Source organism: Hemitrygon akajei, chromosome 5 (assembly GCF_048418815.1).
Source record: "Hemitrygon akajei chromosome 5, sHemAka1.3, whole genome shotgun sequence".
Classification (NCBI taxonomy): domain Eukaryota; kingdom Metazoa; phylum Chordata; class Chondrichthyes; order Myliobatiformes; family Dasyatidae; genus Hemitrygon; species Hemitrygon akajei.
The window spans coordinates 6,141,975-6,165,515 of NC_133128.1; the positions used below are offsets into that span (position 1 = coordinate 6,141,975).

At 43.8% G+C, this 23,541-nt stretch overlaps 1 protein-coding gene across 5 annotated transcripts in view; it reads left to right on the top strand.

Annotated features, from left to right (window-relative positions):
* Window positions 1-23,541, top strand: part of robo2 (roundabout, axon guidance receptor, homolog 2 (Drosophila)) — a 1,389,008-nt gene that overhangs the window by 789,556 nt on the left and 575,911 nt on the right. The window contains exon 1 of one of the 5 annotated variants that reach the window (XM_073044781.1): window positions 21,164-22,078. The exons of 3 other annotated variants lie outside the window; for them this stretch is intronic. In XM_073044781.1, coding sequence (XP_072900882.1) covers window positions 21,931-22,078 — 148 coding nt within the window. In that variant the 5' untranslated portion in view covers window positions 21,164-21,930. Of the gene's footprint in view, window positions 1-21,163; window positions 22,079-23,541 lie in introns of those variants that run through there. One more of the 5 variants, XM_073044784.1, reaches the window with a different exon arrangement.

The following is a 23,541-nucleotide window of genomic DNA, read 5'->3' on the forward strand; positions in this document are numbered from 1 at the left end:
AAATACAATAAGGTAAAGAATAGAACAACAATAATAAATACGTAAGATACCTTATATACATTGATTGTATGTCCACAAAGTGATGCTCGGCACAGGAGTGTCCACACAAGGTGACTGACAGGAAATGATAAAGTAGTGGTGATGGGGGATGTGGAGGGGTTGGTTAGTGGGTGGAGGTGTTGATCAGCCTTACTGCTTGGAGAAAGTCACTGTTTCTGAGTCCAGTGGTCCAGGCATGGATGTTATGTAGCCTCCTCCCTGATAGGAGTGGGACAAAGAGTCCATGAGCAGGGTGTGTAGTGTCCTTCATGATGTTACTGGCACCCGTCTGTATATATGTCCTTGATGGTGGTTTGGCTGGTGCATTGGGCAATTTTGTTTACCCATTGAAGAGCCTTTCAGTCTGCCCCAATACAATTTCTGTACCATGTTAGGATGCTCTCTGCTGCGAATCTGTAGAATGATGTGAGAATAGATGTACTTTCTCCTCAGAAAGTAGAAGTGTTGGTGAGCTTTCCTGACTGTGTAGAATGTGTTCTGGGACCATGAGAGTTTGTACAAGATATGCACTCACAAGAAAGTGCTCGTAGTTTTCACTGCTATGCTGCCAATGTAAAGAGGGGTGTTAATGGTGCAAGTTCTCCTGAAGTTATCCATGCTGGTTCAGGAGCCTGATGGTTGAAGGCTGATAACTGAACCTGGTGGTGTGGGACCTAAGTCCCCTGCACCTTCTTACAGTAAGAAGAGAGAATGGCCTGAATGGTGGAAGTCTTTGAAGACAGATACTGTTTTCTTGTGACAGAGCTCCTTGTAGATATGCTCAGTGGTGGGGAGGGCTTTTCTTGTAATGGATTGGGCTGTGTCCACCACTTTTTTATTCTTGGGCACCAGAGGCTAACCACAAGTTTGTAGAGTCATAGGGTTATAGACTACTACAGCACATCTTGTCCATGCTGAACTAATAATCTGCTTATTCCCTTCGACCTGCACCCAGAATATAGCCATCCATGAACCTATCCAAATTTCTCTTAAGTGATAAAATCAAACCCGAATCCACCACTTCCTGCTGGCAGCTCACCACCTCTGGGTGAAGAAGTTCCCCCTCTGGCTCCCCTTAAACATTTCACCTTTCACCCTTAGCCTCTGACCTCTAGTACTAATCTCACCAATCCTTAGTGGAAAATGCCTGCTTGCACTGACCCTACAGTATCTATACACCTCATAATTTTATATAACTGTCTCAACACACTGACTGTATGTAGTGTGCTAGCAAATGGCTCCATCATATCTTGTGGGAAATAAAGATGAAACGAAAAATGTAATTAGTCCCATACCAAATCAATGGATATGGCTAAATCATACAGTGTTGGGAAATTGCAATTCTAATTTAAGTCGTGACATTTTGTAACACCATTATCATAGGGCAGTTCCCAAAGCAGCTGAATTAAATCATAGAAAACCCTTTAGAACTAATGAATTTACTAAACTGTCAGTGATAAATAGGTTAATAATTAATAATAAATAACAAATACCACGGCTTTATAATTTCCACTTGATAAGCACTGCCAAGCTCTGAAAAGCAATGGTTGGAAGAGGAATCGTCAGCCAGCTTGTCGGTCAGCAGCTTGCACGAGAGGACAGCTGTGTTATTAATACTGGGAGGTGTGGACTGGAATGAGATAACTTCATCTAAAGTTGACAGGGCCATCACAACCGCCAGCTGCCAAGGTGCCTGTGACTGTAGCTGGCTGACACTTCTCTGGGATAATATTTGCATACCTTGTCTCACATCCCATTCTCTCCTTCTGTTTAACCTGAAGTTGTTCGACAATAACACCAGCCTGCTTCACCTTTAATGTGATAATCAGAATCGGGATTATTATCACTGACATATGCTGTGAAATTTGTTGTTTTGCATCAGTAGTACATTGAAATACAGAAAAATACTATAGGTCTCAATAAAAATATATATTAAAAATTAAATTAAATTGTAAAAAACAGCAAAATTTGTGAGGTACTATTCATGGGTTCATTCTTTGTTCAGAAATATGATAGTGGAAGGGAAGGAGCTATTCATAAAATGCTGAGTGTATGCCGTCAGGCTCCTGTACCTCCTCCTTGATGGTAGCAATGAGAAAAGGGCACGTCCTGGGTGATGGGGTCCTTAATAACACTTGCCGTCCTGGGTGCTGTGGAGGCCAATGCCCTTGATGGAGCTGTTTGAGTTTATTACTTTCTGCAGCATCCTGTGCGGTGGCCCCTCCGTACCGGACAGTGATGCAACCAGTTAGAATACTCTCCACAGCACATCTGTAGAAATTTGTGAGGGCCTTTGGTGACGTACCAAGTCCTAATGAAATATGGCTGCTGCCATACCTGCTTTGTAATTGTATCAATATGCTGGGCCCAGGATAGATCTCTGAGATGTTGACACCCAAGAACTTGAAGCTGCTCACCCCTTCCACCGCTAATCCTCGATGAGGACTGGTGTGTCTTTAATGAAACATTCAGTACAAGCACATTCAAGCCATCCTTTAGTACTTAGAACATACAACAGAACACACTGCAGGCTTTTCAGCTGATGATGCTGTACCAACCTGATATCTACTCAAATCAATCTGACCCTTCCCTCCCACATAACACCTTCCACCGACATGGCCCTCCATTTTCCTTCCACCCCTTGTGTTCCATGAACCCACCACTCTCTGTGTAAAAAAAACATAATCCTGTTATCCCCACTATACTTCCCTGCAATTGCCTTAGAATTGGGCAGCATCGATTGAGGGGAATAAACAGTCGATCCTTCTTCAGGGCTGCGTAAATCCTTTAGGAAAAGCAGAGAAAGAGCAGTGAAGGTATAAATGCTGGCACAAGAGATTCTGGAAATCCAGAGCAACACACACAAAATGCTGGTGCAGCTCAGCAGGTCAGGAGGGAAACATGTATAGATCAGGGCTGGAAAAGAAGGGGGCAGAAGCCAGAATAAAAAGGTAGGGCAAGGGAGATGGAGGAGCCCAAGATGGCAGGTGGAAGGTGGGTCCAGGTTCAGATGAGGAAGGTGGGTAGGGGAGGGGTGAAGAAAGGCAAAGTAGCTGGGTGATGAGGCATGGAAAAGGTAAAGGGTTGATAAAGAAGGAATCCGATAGGAGAGAACAGTGGGCCGTGGAATAAAGGATGCAAGACGTCCTGCAGATGCTGGATATTCAGAGCAACACACATAAAAGACGTTTCAATGATACTTGTGCCATTGTGATGAATGGCTTCCTTCATAGCAGTGCAAACTCAGTGGCCATTTTATTAGATACACCCATACACCCGCTCGTTAACGCAAATGTCTAATTTATCAATCCTGTGGCAGCAGCTCCATGCATAAAAGTCAAGAGGTTCAGTTGTTGTTCAGACCAAACATCAGAATGGGGAAGAAATGTGATCTAAGTGACTTTGCCCATGGAATGATTGTTGGTGCCAGAAGGCGTGGTTTGAGTATCTCAGAAACTGCTAATTTCTTGGGATTTTCACACACAACAATCTCTAGAGTTTACAAAGACTGCTGTGAAAAATAAAACACACACAGTGAGCGGCAGTTCTGTGGGAAAAAATACCTTGTTAATGAGAGAGGTCCGAGTAGAATGGCCAAACTGGTTTAAGCTGACAGGAAGACGACAGCCACACAAATAACCATGTGCTACAAGGGTGGTGTGCAGAACATCTCTGAATGCACATGTTGAACCTTTAAGCAGATGGGCCACAGCAGCAGAAGACCACAACCATACACTCAGTGGCCATTTTAATAGGTACAGGAGGTGGCTAATAAATTGGTTACTGAGTGTAAATAATCTGTTTCTCTATTAAACTTCTTGTACGCCTGAATGCCCACAATTTGCTATCAATAATTAATGTAGCCATTACAAGGATGACTGAGAAATTTCTATCCTGTCTAGCTGACATCTTCATATCGAGCCATGATTTATGGATGTATGGCTGGAGAGGCAGCAAAGGATGGGGGATCTCCCTGGAGCTGGGCCTGTAGATCCTTTGCAATTTCTGGGTCAAGACCATAGAATACTTTCGAAATATTTTGTGCATAATCTAGTCTGTAGTCATTAATTTCACCCAGTGAAGGGTGACCAGGGAGTATGGCGTATTTGGTTAAGGCAGAAGATAAATTAGCAGCTTGTTGAATCTAAACAACTTATTTTCAGGCTGTTTTCCTGTGGAGTTTAAATCAATAATTTGCATTTATTTAGTTTTTATCACATCCTCAGGAAGTCCCTTTGAGCTTTAAAATGCACACAAAATGCTGAAGTAGCTCTCCAGGTCAGGCAGGATCTATGGAGGTCAAGTCTTTGGGTATATTTAAGGTTGAGAGGTTGATAGGTTCTTGATTAGTCAGTGTGTCAAAAGTTGTGGGGAGAAGGCAGGAGAATGAAGTTGAGAGGGATTACACATCAGCCCTGATAAAATGGCAGAGCGGACTCAATGGGCTAATTGGCCTAATTCTGCTCCCATGGCTTTTAGCCTATGGAGAGGAATTAACAGCTCATATTTCAGGTCTCGGCACAAAGGGTCAACAGTTTATTTCCCTCCATAGATGCTGCCTGACCTGCTGAATTTCTCCAGCATTTTTTGTGTGTTAAATGGAAAAGAAATTTTGTAAACTGAAGTTTCATGAATCTGCAAGATCATTTGAAACCGTCCATTATGAGTAAAGCCTTCCCCACCATTGAGCACATCTACATGGAGCGCCGTCACAGGAAAGCAGCATCCATCATCAGGAGCCCCCACCACCCAAGCCATGCTCTCTTCACGCTGCTGCTATCAGGAAGAAGGTACAGGAGCCTCAAGACCCATACCACCAGGTTCAGAAACAGTTATTACCCCTCAACCATCTGGCTCTTGGGGTTAACTTCACTTGCCCCACCACTGAATTTTTCCCACACCCAAATTTCAAGGACAATTCATTTCATGCTCTTGACACATGTTGCTTATTTATTTATTATAATTATTTCTTTTCTCTTTTGTATTTCCACAATGTCTTTGCACATTCGTTCTTTGTGTGCTCTGTTGGGTGTGGTCTTAATTGGTTCTATCATGGTTGTTGAATTTACTGAGTATGCCTGCAAGAAAATGAATCTTGGGGTTATATGTGGTGAGATATATGTACTTTGATGATAAATTAACTTAGAAACCTAACGCCTTCACCATCGTATTGGGAGATTTTAACCAGGCCAGTCTGAAAAAAATCACTAAACTACCAGCAACAGGTCACTTGCAGTACCAAAGGAAGCAACACACTGGACCATTGCTACATCACCATCAAGAATGGCTACCGTGCTCTTTCACGCCCTCACATTGGGAAGTCTGATCACCAAGCTGTACTTCTACTCCCTGAGTATAGGCAGGGACTGAAGACTGTAGCTTCAGCAGTGAGGACCAAGAAGGCGTGGACAAGGGAAGCACAGGAGTACCTATAGGATTGGTTTTAATTGATGGACTAGATTGTATTCAGGGATTTATCTTCAAACCTGGATGAGTATGCTGCAGTTGTTACCGACTTTATTAAAACTTGTGTGGATGGGTGGGTGCCTACAAAGTCTTACTATACATTACCAAATCAAAAGCTGTAGATGAACCAGAAGGTACATCATCTGCTGAAGGCTAGATCTGTGGCATTCAGGTCTGGTGACATCAGATGCACAGCAAATCTGGCAGCATTTGCAAGACATTACTTCCTACAAAGTGAAACCCAATAACATTAATGACAGTGATGCTTCACTACCAGATTAACTCAACACTTTCTATGCCTGCTTTGAAAGGGAGAACACAACTACAGCTGTGAAGATCCCAGCTACACCTCATGACCCTGTGATCACCGTCTCAGGGGCCAATGTTAGACTGTCTTTAAAGAGAGTGAACCTTCAAAAGGCGGAAGGTCCTGATGGAATATCTGGTAAGGCTCTAATAACCTGTACCAACCAACTAGTGGGAGTATTCAAGGGCATCTTCAACCTCTCATTGCTACGGGCGTAAGTTCACACTTGCTTCAAAAAAGCCACAATTATACCAGTGCCTAAGAAGAATAATGTGAACTGCCTTAATGACAATCGCCCGGTAGCATTCACATCTACAGTGGTGAAATGCTTTGAGAGGGTGGTCATGACTAGACTGAACTCCTGCTTCAACAAGGACATGGACTCATTGCAATTTTCCTATCATCACAATAGGTCAATGGCAGATGCAATCTCAATAGCTCTCCACATGGCCTTAGACCACTTAGACAGCACAAACACCTACGTCAGGATGCTGTTCATTGACTATAGCTCAGCATTTAATACCATCATTCCCACAATCCTGACTGAGAAGTTGCAGAACCTAGGTCTCTGTACCTCTCTCTGCAATTGGATCCTCGACTCCCTAACCGGAAGACCACAATCTATGTGGATTGGTGATAACATATCTTCCACGCTGACGCTGCACACTGGCACACCTCAGGGGAGTGCGCCTAGCCCACTGCTCTACTCTCTATATACTGTACACATGACAGTGTGGCTGGGCATAGCTCAAATGCCATCTATCAATTTGCTGATGATACAACCATTGTTGGTAGAATCTCCGGTTGTGATGAGAGGGCGTACAGGTGTGAGATATGCCAACTAGTGGAATGGTGCCACAGCAACAACCTGGCACTCAATGTCAGTAAGATGAAAGAGCTGATTGTGGACTTCAGGAAGGGCAAGACAAAGGAACACATACCAATCCTCATAGGAGGATCAGAAGTGGAGAGAGTGAGCAGCTTCAAGTTCCTGAGTGTCAAGATCTCTGTGAGGATCTAACCTGGTCCCAGCATATCAATGTAGTCATAAAGAAGGCAAGACATCAGCTATACTTTATTAGGAGTTTGAAGAAATTTGGCATGTCAACAAATACACTCAGAAACTTTTATAGTTGTAGCAGGGAGAGCATTCTGATGGGCTGCATCGCTGTCTGGTATGGAGGGGCTACGGCACAGGACTGAAAGAAGCTGCAGAAGGTTGTAAATCTAGTCAGCTCCATCTTAGGTACTAGCCTACAAAGTACCCAGGACATCTTCAGGGAGTGGTGTCTCAGAAAGGCAGCATCCATTATTAAAGACCTCCTGTACCCAGGGCATGCCCTTTTCTCACTGTTACCATCAGGTAGGAGGTACAGAAGCCTGAAGACACACACTCAGCAATTCAGGAACAGCTTCTTCCCCTCTGCCATCCGGTTCCTAAATGGCCGTTGAATCTTTGGGCACTACCTCACTTATTTTTTTAATATACAGTATTTCTGTTTTTGTATGTTTTTTAAATCTATTCAATATATGTATACTGTAATTGATTTACTTGTTTATTTATTTTTTATTTTATTTATTATTATTATTTTTTCTTTGCTAGATTATGTATTGCATTGAACTGCTGCTGCTAAGTTTACAAATTTCACATCACATGCTGGTGATAATAAACCTGATTCTGATTCCGATTCTGAGGATGTACCGGGGGCAGCCCACAAGTGCTGACATGCTTCAGGCGCCAATAAAGCATGCCCACGACTTACTATCCCTAACCCATATGTCTTTGGAATGTCGGAGGAACACAACGTGGTCGCAGGGAAGATGCAGAAACTCCTTTCAGTCTGTGGTGGAGACTGAACCTGTGTCGTTGTAAAACTCTGCTCTAATTGCTGCACTACTGTGCCAGCTGATGCAAATGACACATTTCGCACGCCACTGCAATTATTTACCTTAGTGTACAGTGCAGATTATTTATTCTTGACTGCTTATCCCAGGTATAACGAGCGATTCAATTGATTGGAATGATTTTCTGGAGATGTGCTTGATTCAATGGTTAGTTGGAATCCTTTTACTGGGCATGTATGTACCTTCTAGGTTATGAGCAGCAAACCTTTCATCTGGCCTTTATTAATGTGCGAATATAATCTAAACTTTCAAGAATCAAGATTGTTCAATGTAATTTCCAAGGCACAAATGTAAAAAATAATGAAATAATTGTTACTCCAGATGTAATGCAGCACAAAAAAACACAATAAAGTACACAGTAATAATAGAAAACACAAAAAATAGTTACATAAAATAATTTATATCCATAGATTGATTAGTATGTCTATAAACTGACACTAGGCGCAGGAGTGCCTGTACAGGAAGGTAACTGACAGGAAATGATAATGTAGTGCTGGAGGTGTTGATCAGTCTTACTGCTTGGGGACAGTCACTGTTTTTGGGTCTGGTGGTCCTGGTTTTGAGTCTGGCTATGTAGCCTCCTCCCTGATGGGAGAGGGACAGGCAGTCCATGAGCAGCGTGTGTGGGATCCTTCATGGCGTTACTGGCCCTGTTCTGGCACCTCTCTGTATATATGTCCCTGATGGTGGGTTGGCATTGGTGATGCATTGGGCAGTTTTGACCACCTATTGCTGAGCCTTCCTGTCCACTGTAATGCAGTTCCCATACCGTACAGTGATGCATCTTGTTAGGATGCTCTCTAGTACAACTGACCTGGGTTGATTGTTATCTGGCTACAAGTAATGTCTAGTCTGTAAGTACTCTGGGAGCAGAGAGTTAAATCAGCTTGTGTTCAAAAGTCACCGGCTAAGCTAATGTCCCATCCTGCCAAGGTGCCATAGTTTATTGGTACTCTGCTGCAAAGGCAGCCTGAGGCCAACATCGTCTGGTGAATTGGAATGAGCAAAGCTATATAAAATATTCAGACAGAATACTGAATTATCTTTTAAAAGCAAATTACGTTGTCAAACCATCAGATCTAATTTAGAAGCACTTCTGGAGAAATACATATATTGCTTTGTAAAAGTGATTGGGGATTGTTCTCACTGTCAAACCCATTTAAAATACTGACGCCGCGGAATAGATATCATTAATAATCTGTTGATTTGTGCAGTGAGTCACAAGGAGTTCCTAACAACATCATACACGTAAACATCAGCACCTAATGAAAACAATGTGTCCCAGATGGAACTGAATCCCAGGACCCCTGACTGGCAAGGGGTTGTCATGCTAACTGTGTGCAATATAACATTTTCATTAATCAATGATTGCCCAAACTATCAGATCTCCATTTTGTCTTGTAAATTATTCTGGTGCCTGTTCAGACCCGAGGGCACTGAAATATTGAACAGCGGGGACATTAGCAAAGTGGAATGATGTACATTTATATATCTAGTAATGCAGAAATGAGTGATTTCTTCTTGCAGTTGGACGCATTCCATTGAATGACAAAGCAGGAAATGAAATGTTATTCTGCTGCTGAGAGACTTCTGCATTCACTCATTTAGTTGACCGGTAGTACAAGGGTACTAAAGTATGGGGCCCAGCACAAGGCTTTATGGCACCAGCGATCAGGGGTTCAGTTCGTGCCACTGTCTGTAAGGGGTTTGTATGTCCTCCCCACGATTGCATTGGTGTCCTCTGGGTGCTCCAGTCCAAAGACGTATGGGTTAGGGTTCATGAGTAATGGGCATGGTATGTTGCCGTCAAACAAGTGGTGACAAGCCCTGCCCTGCCCCCACACATCTTCAGACCGTGTTAGTCATTAAGTATACTTAAAACAGAGGCTGATAGCTTCTTGATTAGTAAAGACATCAAAGGTTATGGGGAGAAGGTAGGAGAATGGGTTTGAGAGAACGGTGGAGCAGACTTGATGGGACTTGATGGTCTTACGGTCTTCTTATGGATCTGTAAATATGAAGATATAGCATCTACCTTGATGGGTAAAGTTTATTTGCAGTTTATCTTTTCTGGCACATTGGTTATTTGTCAATCTTTGTGTGTGTTTTAAATTGATTTTATTGTATTTCGTTATTTTCCTGTGAATGCCTGTAAGAAAATGAATCTCAGGATTGTATATGATGACATTCAGAATACCTACTTTAATAATAAATTTACTTTGAACCTTGACTTTAAACCTGGTGATGTAAGACCTAAGGCTCCTGTACTTCTTGCCTGACGAAGTAGGGAGAAGAGAGCCTGGCCTGGATGATAGGGGTACTTGTTGATGGATTTGATCGGACTTGTTCATTGTAAAGTCTCCTAAATCTACCACCGGAACTCGGCCTGAAAGGTCCTCTGTTTACTCTTTTCCATAGATGCTGCCTGACCTGCTGGGTTCCTCCAGCATTTTGTGTGTGTTGCTCTGAATTTACAGTATCTGTGAAATCTTGCTTGTCTACTTAGTGCTGCTTTGGGGTGTCACGCTAGCATGGCGATTAGCATGACGCTATTACAGCTTGAGGCATTCTGGAGTTTGCAGTTCAATTCCGGTGCTGTCTGAAAAGAATTTGTATGTTCTTTCCGTCAACCTTGTGCGTTTCTTCCTGGTGCTCTGGGTTTCTTCCCACATTCCAAAGTTGTACTGGTTAGCAGTTTAACTGATCATTGGAAATTGTCTTGTGATTAGGCCAGTGTAAAATAAACGGTTTGCTGAGCAGTGTTGCTTATTGGGCCGGAAGGGCCTGTTATTTCTAAATAAAGTAAAACTTCCTTGATGGCGCTGGTTTAAGTAGACTTCACAAATCCCAATGTACCTTACAAGGACAGTAGCTGAGTATTGATGTGGATAGAGAATTGGTTGGCAGACAGGAAGCAAAGAGTGGGAGTAAACGGGACCTTTTCAGAATGGCAGGCAGTGACTAGTGGGGTACCGCAAGGCTCAGTGCCGGGACCCCAGTTGTTTACAATATATATTAATGATTTAGACGAGGGAATTAAATGCAGCATCTCCAAGTTTGCGGATGACACGAAGCTGGGCGGCGGTGTTAGCTGTGAGGAGGATGCTAAGAGGATGCAGGGTAACTTGGATAGGTTAGGTGAGTGGGTAAATTCATGGCAGATGCAATTTAATGTGGATAAATGTGAGGTTATCCACTTTGGTTGCAAGAACAGGAAAACAGATTATTATCTGAACGGTGGCCGATTAGGAAAAGGGGAGGTGCAACGAGACCTGAGTGTCATTGTACACCAGTCATTGAAGGTGGGCATGCAGGTACAGCAGGCGATGAAAAAGGCAAATGGTATGTTGGCATTGTTAGCAAAAGGATTTGAGTACAAGAGCAGGGAGGTTCTACTGCAGTTGTACAAGGCCTTGGTGAGACTGCACCTAGAGTATTGTGTGCAGTTTTGGTCCCCTAATCTGAGGAAAGACATTCTTGCCATAGAGGGAGTACAAAGAAGGTTCACCAGATTGATTACTGGGATGGCAGGACTTTCATATGAAGAAAGACTGGATCGACTAGGCTTATACTCACTGGAATTTAGAAGATTGAGGGGGGATCTTATTGAAACGTATAAAATTCTAAAGGGATTGGACAGGCTAGATGCAGGAAGATTGTTTCCAATGTTGGGGAAGTCCAGAACGAGGGGTCACAGTTTAAGGATAAAGGGGAAGCCTTTTAGGACCGAGATGAGGAAACACTTCTTCACACAGAGAGTGGTGAATCTGTGGAATTCTCTGCCACAGGAAACAGTTGATGCCGGTTCATTGGCTTTATTTAAGAGGAAGTTAGATATGGCCCTTGTGGCTAAAGGGATCAGGGGTATGGAGAGAAAGCAGGTACAGGGTTCTGAGTTGGATGATCAGTCATGATCATACTGAATGGTGGTACAGGCACGAAGGGCCGAAGGGCCTACTCCTGCACCTATTTTCTATGTTTCTATATTCTGGGCAATCTTCTTTAACAAGTGCCAAAAGCCATGATCTTATCTTAAACTTGTAACAGCTTGCCGTGCATTGATTACCTGTTTCCTATGCCACCCTAAGACATCAGGAGCACTTCAAAGGTAATCCATAGGTTGTTAAATCCTCAGGATACCCTGAAGGTACAATAAAGTGGTAGATTTAAAACTAGTTATTTTCTGCTTGTTCGGTTTTCTTCGATGCTAACATAACAGGGCTCACAAAGCAACAAGCGTTTGACATGCTAATTCACAATAGCTTTTAGATTAAGTAAGATGCATTTGGGAGCCGAAGGGGAGGTTACATGTAAACGATTTCCTCCGATGTTCTGATGTTCCTAAACTGTTGGTTAATTATTAATGACTTAAAATGGGGCATTAGATTAGGTCTGAAGCACCAGGTGTTAAATGTTAGTTCTTGCGACAATAAAACTAGTCTCCGTGTGTTACATTGCAAGGTTGCTATAGACCAGAGCTCCATTGTGGCAGTTCTGTAACCTTGAGCTCATTGCAAATTTCATTTCACGCTCTCGTGATCCAGAGGGAGTTGCGTTGCTATTCCCCAGGGGGAGATGGTTTGGCTGAAGTTATGTCCCACGCTTACTCCTCCGCGACGTGAACGAAACCCCATTCCTCTATCTTCGAACCGCGTTCCTGCGCTCAGCTCTCTGCTTGCTGTCAGACTCAGAATCAGAATCAGGTTTATTATCATTTGTCCAAATTTGTCATGAAATGTGTTGTTTTGTGGCAGCAAAACTGTCCAATACATCAAAACAATAAATCACTATAAGAAATATATTTTAAAAATCAAATCAAGTAAGTAGTGCCCTTCCCACCATTGATCACACCTGCACGGAGCGTTGCTGTCGCAGGAAAGCAGCGTCCATTATCAAGGACACTCACCATCCAGGTCATGCTCTCTCCTCATTGTTGCCATCAGAAAGAAGTTACAGGAGTTTCAGGACTCGCTCCACCAGGTTCGGGAACAATTATCACCCCTCACCCATCAGGCTCTTGAACCAGAGGGTCCAAGAGTGAAATTAACTTCACTCAATTTCACTCGTCCCTCTCCCCACAACCTATGGACTCACTTTCAAGGGGTCTTCATCTCATGCTCCTGATATTTATTGCTTATTTATTTATTATTATTGTTTGCTTTTCTCTTTTTTGTATTTGCAGTTTGTTGTCATTTGCACTTTGGTTGTTTGTCCATCCTGTGTGCAGTTTTTCAATGATTCTATTGTGTTTCTTTGTGTTTACTGTAAATGCCCGCAAGAAAATGAATCTCAGGGTTTTATATGGTGACCTGTATGTACTTTGATAATAAATTTACTTTGAACTTTACAAGGTTCAGATTTTCCTCCACAATGATTTCCATCGTGCTCCTCCTTTGAGAGCCCCCTCGATTGACTAGGCTTTGATTATCTGCCTCCTTAAGCCGATCAGTGTCACTTTATCTTTGATAATGAAGGCACAAGAGACTGCAGATGCTGGATTCTGGAATAACGGACAATCTGCTTGCCGGAGGAACTCAGCAGGCCGAGCAGCATCCGTGGGGGTTGAGGAGGGAAAATTGAATTGCTGACAAATTGGGTAGAAACCCTGCATCAGGACATGAGAGGAGAGTGGAGAATGCAGATGTCCAGTATAAAGAGGTTGCGAGCAGGAGGGAATGTGATGGTGTTTAAGACCAAAAAGGAACAGGAGCAGAATTAGACCATATGGCCCATCGAGTCTTCTCCACCATTCCATCGTGGGTGATATATTATCTCTCTCAACCCCATCCTCCTGCCTTCTCCCCATAAGCTTTGAGGCCCTGACTAATCAAGAAACTATCAACAACCACTTTAGATATACCCAATGTCTTAGCCTCCACAGCTGTCTGTATCAATGAATTCCACAGATTCACCACCCTCTGGCTAAAGAAATTCCTCCTCATCTCAGTTCTAAATGTACACCCCTCTATTCTCAGGCTGTGTCCTCTGTTCCTAGCTTCCCCACTATAGGAAATAGCTCCTCTGCATCTACTCTATCGAGGCCTTTCAACATTCGATAGGTTTCAATGAGATCCCTCCTCAGTCTTCTAAACTCCAGCGAGTACATCAAACGCTCCTCATGTCGCCGTGCCTCCGCTGCCAACGCAACATGCCCGCAATCACTAATTGTGATTGTTCATCTTTGGAGTGCGGGAGGAAACTCACATGGTTGCAGGGAGAACGTACAAACAGCGGCAGGAACTGAACCCCAATCAGTGATCACTGGCACTGTAAAGCGACTGCTCAAACCACTAGGCTACCATGCACAGCATTCACAAAGAAAGCAGAAATTATACGACAATTAGACAAAAACACAATTAGAACAAAAAAAGGGGAAATTCATTATAATGCGAAATGGCCAAAGTGGTCATAGTATTGTATACTGTATAATTAGATCAGATTAGATGAGATGAGATTGCTATACACACCAGGGTGTAATGAAATTCCCTGCTCTTATAACATCCACAGAGTAAACAGTGTACATAGCAATGATACAATAAATACAATGCTGAGCACTAAACAACACAATGATACAAAGATATTAGTGCTCACAGAAATGCTAAACTAACAGTAGAATTAATTGAGAGAGGTAACGTTAAGAGCACAAAAACATTGCAGCGGTTAGCATAACACTATTACAGCGCCAGCAACTTGGGTTCGATTGTCGGTGGGAAGTTTGTATGTTCTCCCTGTGACCTCGTGGGTTTCCTCCGTGTGTGTAGCTGCTCCCAGGTCTCCTCGCTCTCTTTCTTGTCCCTATCTCTCTCTCAGGTTCTAGACCTTACCCCCCCCCCCCCCACCTCTCTCTCTCGTCACTATTTCTCTGCCTCGTCCCCTTCTCTCCCTCTCCCTCTCTCTCTGCCTCTATCTCTCTCTCCACACTATTTCTCTGCCTCAAGTCCCCTTCTCTCCATCTCCTTCTCTCTCTGCCTCTATATCTCTCTTCCTCTCTCTCTCTCTGCATCTCTCCCTAGTCACTCTTTCTCTCTCTCCCCCTCTTTCTCTAGATCCTCCCAATATCTTGAGCACCTAAGACAAATTCATGCCTTTACCTGAAATCTAGCGAATCAAAGCTTCTCTCATAATTTTGCCTTTGTGTCCTCGTTCATTCTAGGTTTACCAGGTTGATTTTGGAATTGAGGGGGGGTTGGCCTATAGCAGAGATTGAGATACCTGGGACTGTACTTGCTGGAATTATGAAGATCCTGGAGAAACATATAGAATTATGAGAGGGATAACAAGTGAGATAAGAACCAGGGACTGTCTCAAGATTTAGAATAGATACAGGATGAAGATGAGAAGCTTTTCTCAGGGAGTGGTGAATCTGTGGAATTCTCTGCTCAGGGAAGCAGTAGAAGTACCTTATTAAATATTTTTATGATATAAGTAGTAGAGAATTAAGGGTTATGGAGAAAATGCAGGTAGATGGAGCTGAGTCCACAGCCTGATTGGCCGTGGTCTTATCAAATGGCGCAGCAAGCTCGATGGGATGACTCCTGCTCTGACTTCTTATGTTATAGTGTTCTAATAAATCTATGTAGCTTCCTTCCCCCCCCCCCTCCCCCCCCCCCGACCAATTTGTGCATCTCAGTTTCTTCATCTATACTGTGGTCTTCCCCATTGAACAGGAAGGTTGAGAGCATTTGGCTGAGGGCGAATGATTCCTAATCCCTCTGAGAGCTGCCTGAAACAAAACATACAAAACCTCTGGGGAAACTCAGCAGGCCAGACAGTATCTGTGCAAAGGAACAAATATCAACTGTTGGTTCCTCTCTATATAATGCTGCCTGACTTGCTGAGTTCCTCCAGCATTTTGTGTGAGATGCTCTGGATTTCCAGCATCTGGAGAATTTTTTTGTGTTTACAAAATGAACAGTCAACATTTCAGGTCAAGACCCACCCCTACCCCTTACCACCCCCCCTCCCATTTTATTCTGGCTTCAGTCCTCTTTCTTTCCAGTCCTAATAAAGGGTCTTGGCCCAAAATGCTGGCTGTCCATTTCCCTCCATAGATGCTACCTGACCTGCTGAGTCCCTCCAGCGTTTTGTGTGCCTGTATGTGCTCCAGATTTCCAGCATCTGCAGAATCTCCTCTGAGTGAGAAGTCTGATTGTTAAAATAAAAGCACACTGAGCTAATCTGGTCACGTGCCTTTCCCCATCCCCACACATACTCACATATCCAGCTAGTTTGTCTCTAAACAGATGGAAAGGAAAACAAGACTGACAAAGGACTGTATTGAAAAGGAGCTCGTAAGTGTTTAATATCTGTAATCCAGCACCTAATGTTCATTCCCTGTATCACCATACCCACACGCCCCACCCCCCTCCATTTCACACATCCGAGACAGCACTGCAGCTTGTTCACGCTTAAGGTGAAAAGATATGTGACTCCTTGACAAAGCAGCAGTGATATTTTTGTTTGCCTGAGAAGGATAGGCTGATCAAGCTCCTTGCTCATCACAGCTCCTGAACCAGCGTGGAAAACTTCAGTCACCTCAATACTGAACTATGGATTCACCTATAAACTGACTCTTTACAAGGACTCTACAATGTTTTATGTATTCATTTATCTGTCTCTATATCTATCTATTTATTTATGTAGGAATACAACATAGAACAGGCCCTTTAATGAGCCACACTACTCTGCTATTTAGCCCTAGTCTAATCAAGACAATTTACATTGACCAATGTGGGAAGAAAGCAAAGCACCCAAAGGAAACCCACACACGTGGGACAGGACAGCAAGTCAGGCAGCATCTGCGAAGAAAAATAATGGTCTCAATGAAGACTCTCGATCTGAAACAATGACATTTCCCCCCAGAGATACCGTCCGACCCACTCCAGATTCCAGCGTCTGCCATTTCTTGTGCTTCCACAATATCACTCCGCTCTCTGCTGAAAAAGGTGTGCATCTCTATGTTGTATATGATACACAAACTTTGATCATTCAATTTGAACTTTGAAACCACAGAGAGACTTGGACACAAGGATAGGAATTTGAAACATTGATTCAAAATTCAAAGTAAACTTATTATCAAAGTACAAATATGTCACCAAATACTACCCAGAGATTCATTTTCTTGTGGCCTCTTAGAAGGGTAAGTCTTTTAAGTTTGAATCTTAATGCACATCAGGATTCACAAATGCTGTGGTTCCAAACAAATATTTAATCATTTGAACTTGCATCCTCAATACCTCTTTTTCCCCCAGCTTCCTGAAGTGGTTATGACTTCTCCAACAAGGAAGCTTACAAAGTTCCCATGAAAGTAACATTATTCAAAAGGACTGCTTATTACAAGCCACAAAAACCAGCTGGCAGATTCATAAAGGATGAGGCATGGCATTTTGAAATGTATCCTGTTCCTCAGCTTGCTGCTCATATCTCTGCTCAGAATACTGAGAAATGAAGTGTGATAAAGCTCAATTCAAAATAAATTTCAAAGTAAATTTATTATCAAAGTACAATGTAGTACCTCAGAGTATCCTGAGATTCATTTTCTTGTAGCACTTACAGTAGAACAAAGAAACACAATAGAATCAATGAAAAACTACACACAGACCAACAACCTATGTGCAAAAGACAACAAACTGTACAAATACAAAGAAAAACAAATAAATAAGTAATACATGGTATTGAGAACAAGAGTTTTATTGTCTTTGAAAGTGTAAATTTTTAAGCAGGTAGGTTTTACAGAACTTCTTAGAGGTAAAACAGAGGTAATGAGGTTACAAGGATTAGAAAGGGAATAAGACCATTAGACCAAAAAACGTGGAAGCAGATTTAGGCCATTCAGCCCATCTGATCTGCTTCACCATTCCATATGGCTGATTTATTATCCTTCTCAACTCCATTCTCCTGTCTTCTCGTAACCTTTGACACCCTGAGTAATCAAGAATCTATTAACCTCCACTTTAAATATACCCAATGACTTGGCCTCCACAATTGTCTGTGGCAGTGAATTCCTCAGATTTACTACCCTCTGGCTAAAGAGATTCCTCTTCAATTCTGTTCTAAAAGGGTTTTGTGAGGCTGTGTCTTCTGGTCCTAGACTCCCTGACTATAGGAAATATTCTCTCCACATCCACTCTATCTCGACCTTTCAGTCCACCGATCGAGCACAAAACTCTGGTGGATTCCCTGAAATAGGGCAGGTCGTTGGGTTACTGGTGGGCACCCGAGCCCATAAAGTCAGACCATAAGAACACAAGAGTCTACAGTTATTATTTTGAGGTCCTCCTTTGGTCGGGGTTAACCCTGGATATTGTGTTCAGCTGTCTACGTATACGCAAGCTAGTATGCAGGTCAGGGTAGTGATGTGGAGTACAAGCTGTCACCCATGCAGCAAGCTCCCTCACTTCACACAGCTGACGAATCCAAAGCAACAGCAGAGACCCATACTGTTTGGCACCAGTGGCACTGCAAGAGTTGCCAGTTAAATCTGGACCCCTGCTCCAGACTTTTCCTCAGAGTTTACTCCCGAAGCCTTCCCCATGAGTGGGTATAGCCACAAGACAACAGAGCTATGAGATCAGATTCTCCTAGATGAGCTGCCAGCCACAGCTGATGAGCCCCATCTGCCCAGAATTCTTTCTTTATTTTTATGCAGTATTTACAGTTTGTTGTCCTTTGCTCAATGGTTTTTTCTCTGTCTTTGTTTGTTGTAATTTTTCATAGATTCTGTTGTGTTTCTTGGTATCTATTGTGAATGTCCACAAGAACATGAATCTCAGGGGAATATTCACAAGGAAAAGTAGCCAAGTATTTACCATTTACCAGCCTTCCATGCTTGGCAGTTCCATCTGGGTAGCTTCCAACCTCCATCTTGAAAGCAGGAACAGCAATTTCTCTAACTTTCAGTAGTTTCTCCCGTTTCTTTCTCTCCTTTTCCATTCCTCATTCTGGTCCCTTCTCTCCTCACCTACCCATCACCTCCCCCGGCTCCCCTTGTCCTTCCCTGGTGCATATTTGTATAATTGATGTTTCCCTTGTGAATGCTGCTTATCTGATGCCCTGTGTCTGTCATACTGCTACAAGCAAGTTTTTCACTGTATCCGTGGATGTAGATGAACTCAACTCTGAATTTTTCTTCACTCACCTTCAGTCTATGTCCTCTGTTTTTAGTCTCCCCTACCCTTCTAGTCATACTCAGGTTGGAGGAGCAATACCTCGTATTCCATCTGGGTAACTTCCAACCTCATGGCATGATCATCAATTTCTCCAGCTTCTGGTAATTTCATCCCCTTTCCCCATTCCTAACTCTGGTTCCCGTTCTTAACCCTTCTCTTCTCCTCACCTCACTCAGGAGCCTCTCCTGCTTCCCTTCTCCCATGGTCTACTCTCCTCTCTTTTACCAGTTTCACCTATTACCTACCAGCTTCACTCACTAACCTTCCCCCTCACCTGCCTCCTCCTCACCATCTGAGATTCTAACAATAACAGTGGTGTCATTGGCAAATGTAGAAATGGTATTTGAGCTGTGCTTAGCCACACAGTTATGAATTTAAAGCAGGGTTTCTCAGCCCGGGAGCCACATATTGGACCATGGCATAAAGAGGTTTGGGAACCCCTGGTCTAAACAGAGTAGAGTAGACCAAAGTCAAAGTAAATTTGTTATCAAAGTACACATATGTCACCTTGAGATTCATGTTCTTGCAGGCATTTACAGGAAAATAAAGAAATGCAAAAGAATTTGTGAAAATCTCAAGGTAAACAAAGACTGACAATCAATTTGCAATAGAAGGCAGATTATACAAATTAAAATAAGTAAATAACTAATACTGAGAACATGAGTTGCAGAGTCTGTAGATTGAGGTGAATGAGGTTATCGAGGACTGTTCAGGTGTCTGACGGTTGAAGTTGTTCCTGAACCTGCTGGCGTGAGGTCCAAGGCTTCTGTACCTCCCGCCCAGTGGTAGAAAAGAGCATGACTTAGATGGTGGAGTCTTCAATGATGGATGCTGCCTTCTTGTAGCAGTGCTCAGTGGTGGGAGACTCGGATAGGAGGCGTTTCTAACACAACAAATGTTAATTCTGGGATGTACTGGAAATGGGAGGGGTGCGGCGGGTTGGTGGGAGGGAGATAAGTAGATCTAGATTTAATCACGGTGTTCAACTGAACAAAAAGGGGAACTATCTGCCTGGTGGAGGGTGGGAGTGAGGGAAAACGGGAAGAACTGTTAGAACTGAAAGCAAACAGATATATTTTTAAAAATCAGGAAGCAAATGCCGAGAGGATACCAGACCCAAAACATTGCCTGGTCTCTCTCTTCCCACGTGCATTGGTTGACTGGCTGGGTTCTTTCCGCTTTGTGGAGTCTTTGTTCTGACAGAACCGAAAGTGAATTCGCTTCTGTGTCATAAACTTTAAGGCAAGACTCCATGGCATCAGTAGTTTCATGTTTTTAAAACAGAAGTATGTTTGATAAAGCGTGCAGTATCTTCCCCGACGTGCTTGAATTGGGGGAATAGTAAAATTTTGGCTTGGGGAGACTCTGTATACCGTGCGACCAACAGGAGGCGCAAGAGACTGCTGTTTCTTGTACGCAAATAAATTTTGTGCACACTCTGAGCTTTTCCCCCCGTGAAATTTTTTGCCCATGATAGGCAGGAAGGGATAGTCGGTCAGACAGACCATCAGATAGTTTGCGGAGAATGGTTCTGATAACGTGAATGGTTCACGTTAAGTGGAGAGAGAGAGAGAGAGGTATCCTGTTACGAAATTCTGAGAGACCCATGGCTATCTCTCGGAGAGGCTCTTTGTGTTGCGACCTGATGTGCTCCTACTATCCAAATTCCTCGGGGTGGTGACCAGTTGGTGATAATAGTTTACAATCGCGAATGGTGGTTTTAAAAAAAACAGCCCGAACTAGTGGAGGATGAACAGAAGGAAAGATTGCGACTGTCAACTCGGTCCGAAGCCAGGAATTCCATCTGAATAATGTTAGATAGAACCAATAAATATTCAGGATTTTAACGGAGGGCTTCCGTATTTTTTTTAAACTCACCAGGTGGTAGAGAGAAGTGCTAATTTATATTTTAAAATCCCCAACCCTGACTCCTTTGCATCTGAATGACAGATTAATTCTAGAAATATTGTCCAAAAAGTACCGGAATGCTTCTGCACACCCAAAACAGCGCGCACCGAGCCCGAACTTAGACGGTGTCTCGATAACTGAAGGAATTGGAGAGCCGAATCTACCAATTTGAGCTTCAGACAATTGATGGAAAAAAAACACGTTTCCCCTTTTCCTTGTCGAACTTCACATGAACATTAAAAGCATTCGCGCGGCACCCAAGCCAAATCCCGTGCCTCCGCTTCTCTGTTTCACGCCTGAATGGTTGAATCCAGACCATCCTTTCCACAGGCTCTCTCCACCCCTTTTTCCCAAGTTGTGTGTATTTTTTCCTCTCTCTCTCTCTCTCTCTCTCTCCCTCTCTCCCTCTGTGCTGGTGGTATTCTCGAGCTGTTCTCTTGTCGCTTCAGAGCGCGCCAGTGTGTGTGTATGTGTGTCTGAGGCTGAAGATACGGTACACATACACATACACACACACTCACACAACTGCTGAAGATGTAAAAGACCTACCCCGTGCCAAGTAGAACTCTACGCCTGCCCGCAGAGAAGGGATGCAGCCGGATTATAACGAAACTCTAAAACGGAAGGCTGAAGATAAAATACCATTGCTTATTACCAGTTGAACTACAATGTAAGTCAGTCATCAGAAACCTGACGGTGGAAAAGACACGGCAGTATCCAAGGCTGTGTGTGAGTTTGTGTGTGTGTGTGAGAGAGAGGAGAGAGAGAGTGTGTGTGTGTGTATGTGTGTGTGCGTGTGTGTGTGTGTGTTTGTGCATGTGTGTGTGTGTGTGAGAGAGGGAGAGGTTTTAAAGATTGTGGATTTTGGACAACATCAGGATCAAATCCAAGGATTCTCCGCCGACCTCCGCATTCTGGCGAGAAAAGTTGAGATCTCGATATCGGATTCAATCGCTTCCTCCGTCTGACGGATTCCTTCAGCCGAGGTACATCCAGTCCAAGCTCCGCCGACCAAAAGGGCTCGGATCTGCCCGCTATCGCCGGGAGGGGAACTGTTCCCAACTTGGCCGTTCCCGTTTGCCCACACTTCATTCAAGGCCCTCGCTCAACAAATTACCCTTCTGTGCATCGGGGTGGATGTCTGTGGAACACAAGCCCCCTCTCTACCTCCCGTTCACCCGCTGGAAGTTGCCTGGCAGTCTTGGCGCGCCCCCGCCCAGCGGCGATGCCAGGATGGGATTGTTGGTCTTCCTCGTTCTCTGTGGATTGTTCTCCCAAGTTTTTGGTAAGTCCCCGACAAGACAAGAATTGGCAGAGATTGCGGGCTGAGCTTTGGGTCTGAGGTGGGTGGGGTGAAATACACAACGGCGTGACCCTTGTTTTAAGAATTAAGAACAAGATTCATCTACAGAAGAGCTCGTTATCTGAGATTGTATTTCCCCGTGATGCAGATAGTTCTCCGGGTTAAGAGAAAATGCTTAACTTCAAAGACTCGGTTTCAGATTGAAACTCCCCTCCTTACCTCCCTGCGACAGGGAGGGGGGAGCAAGGCTTTCATTATAAGTGCAAAGACCCGAACGGGGAAGTAGGCGAGGGCAATCACTTGTGTGTGGGGCAGGGGGGTTCTTTTTGGCAACTGGAGACTTTCTGAGGTTGGAGAGAATTCTTCCCACATCCCGCAGCAGGCAAGTGGCGAAAAGAATGCATTTTGGGGTTGGCTGGGTAATATTTAATATTCGAAACCCCCAAACGGCTCCATCGTTATTGGGGAGAGCTTGAAATGTGGACTGATAAACTGGATTCCCTTGAGATCCGGGCTGGTGTATTTGCTGAGTGTATCTATTCCGATGCACAATCCCTTGTCACAAAGGACTATACAGTGCGCTGGCTCTCCTTGTCGGTGGGTACCAGTCAAAAATGTGTTCTGGGCGGTGCGTTTGATGAAAAGGATGGGTCGGGTGTATGCTGAGTTTGTGCGTGTAAGGGTGTGCGTGTGTCTGTGAAAAAGAGAACGTGAGTGTGTGTTTGAGTGAGAGAAAGTGAAAGACCGTCTGTGTGTGTAAGTGTGTAAACCCGAGTGTTTGAGTATGAGAGAAAGAATGTGTCTATGAATGTGTTTCTTTCTCTGAGGGTATCTGTATGTGCACAAACGTGTGTGTGTGTTAGTGTGTGCGTGTGAGAGAAACGCCTGTTGTATCACTAAAAGTGCGTGTATAAGGATGGGAGAAAGAATGCGTGTCTATGGATGTGTGTCAATGAGTGTAACTGTATATGTACAACGTGTGTGTGTGTGTGTGTGTGTGTGTGCGCGCAGGGGATGTGCCGATGTCCCTGAGATGGTCCTGATATTTGCTCGCATCCACAAACCCTGAGACCACTGCCAACCCCGCCCACACCCGGGGCCATTCGTAGGACATTCACAATGCTGGTTCCGGGACAGTGAACAATCCAGCGGCAGCTTTAGTTATGCATGCTTGTTAATTCCCTGTAAACTGGTCCCTAATTTCCATAATTTCGATCTCCAGCCTTTACCGAACCCCTCATCTTCATCCATCCACCTTCCCAATTCATCCAGTTTCCAAACCCACCCCTACTCCCTTCACCTCCCCCCTTGCCCCTCTCCATCCCTTTCCAAATCCTACTCCCCTTCTCTCCTCCCTCCCCTCCCCCTCTCCCTTCTCTCCTCCCCTCCCTCCCTTACTTCTCTTCTCCCTCTGCCTCCCACTGCCTCTCCCATCACTTCTGCCC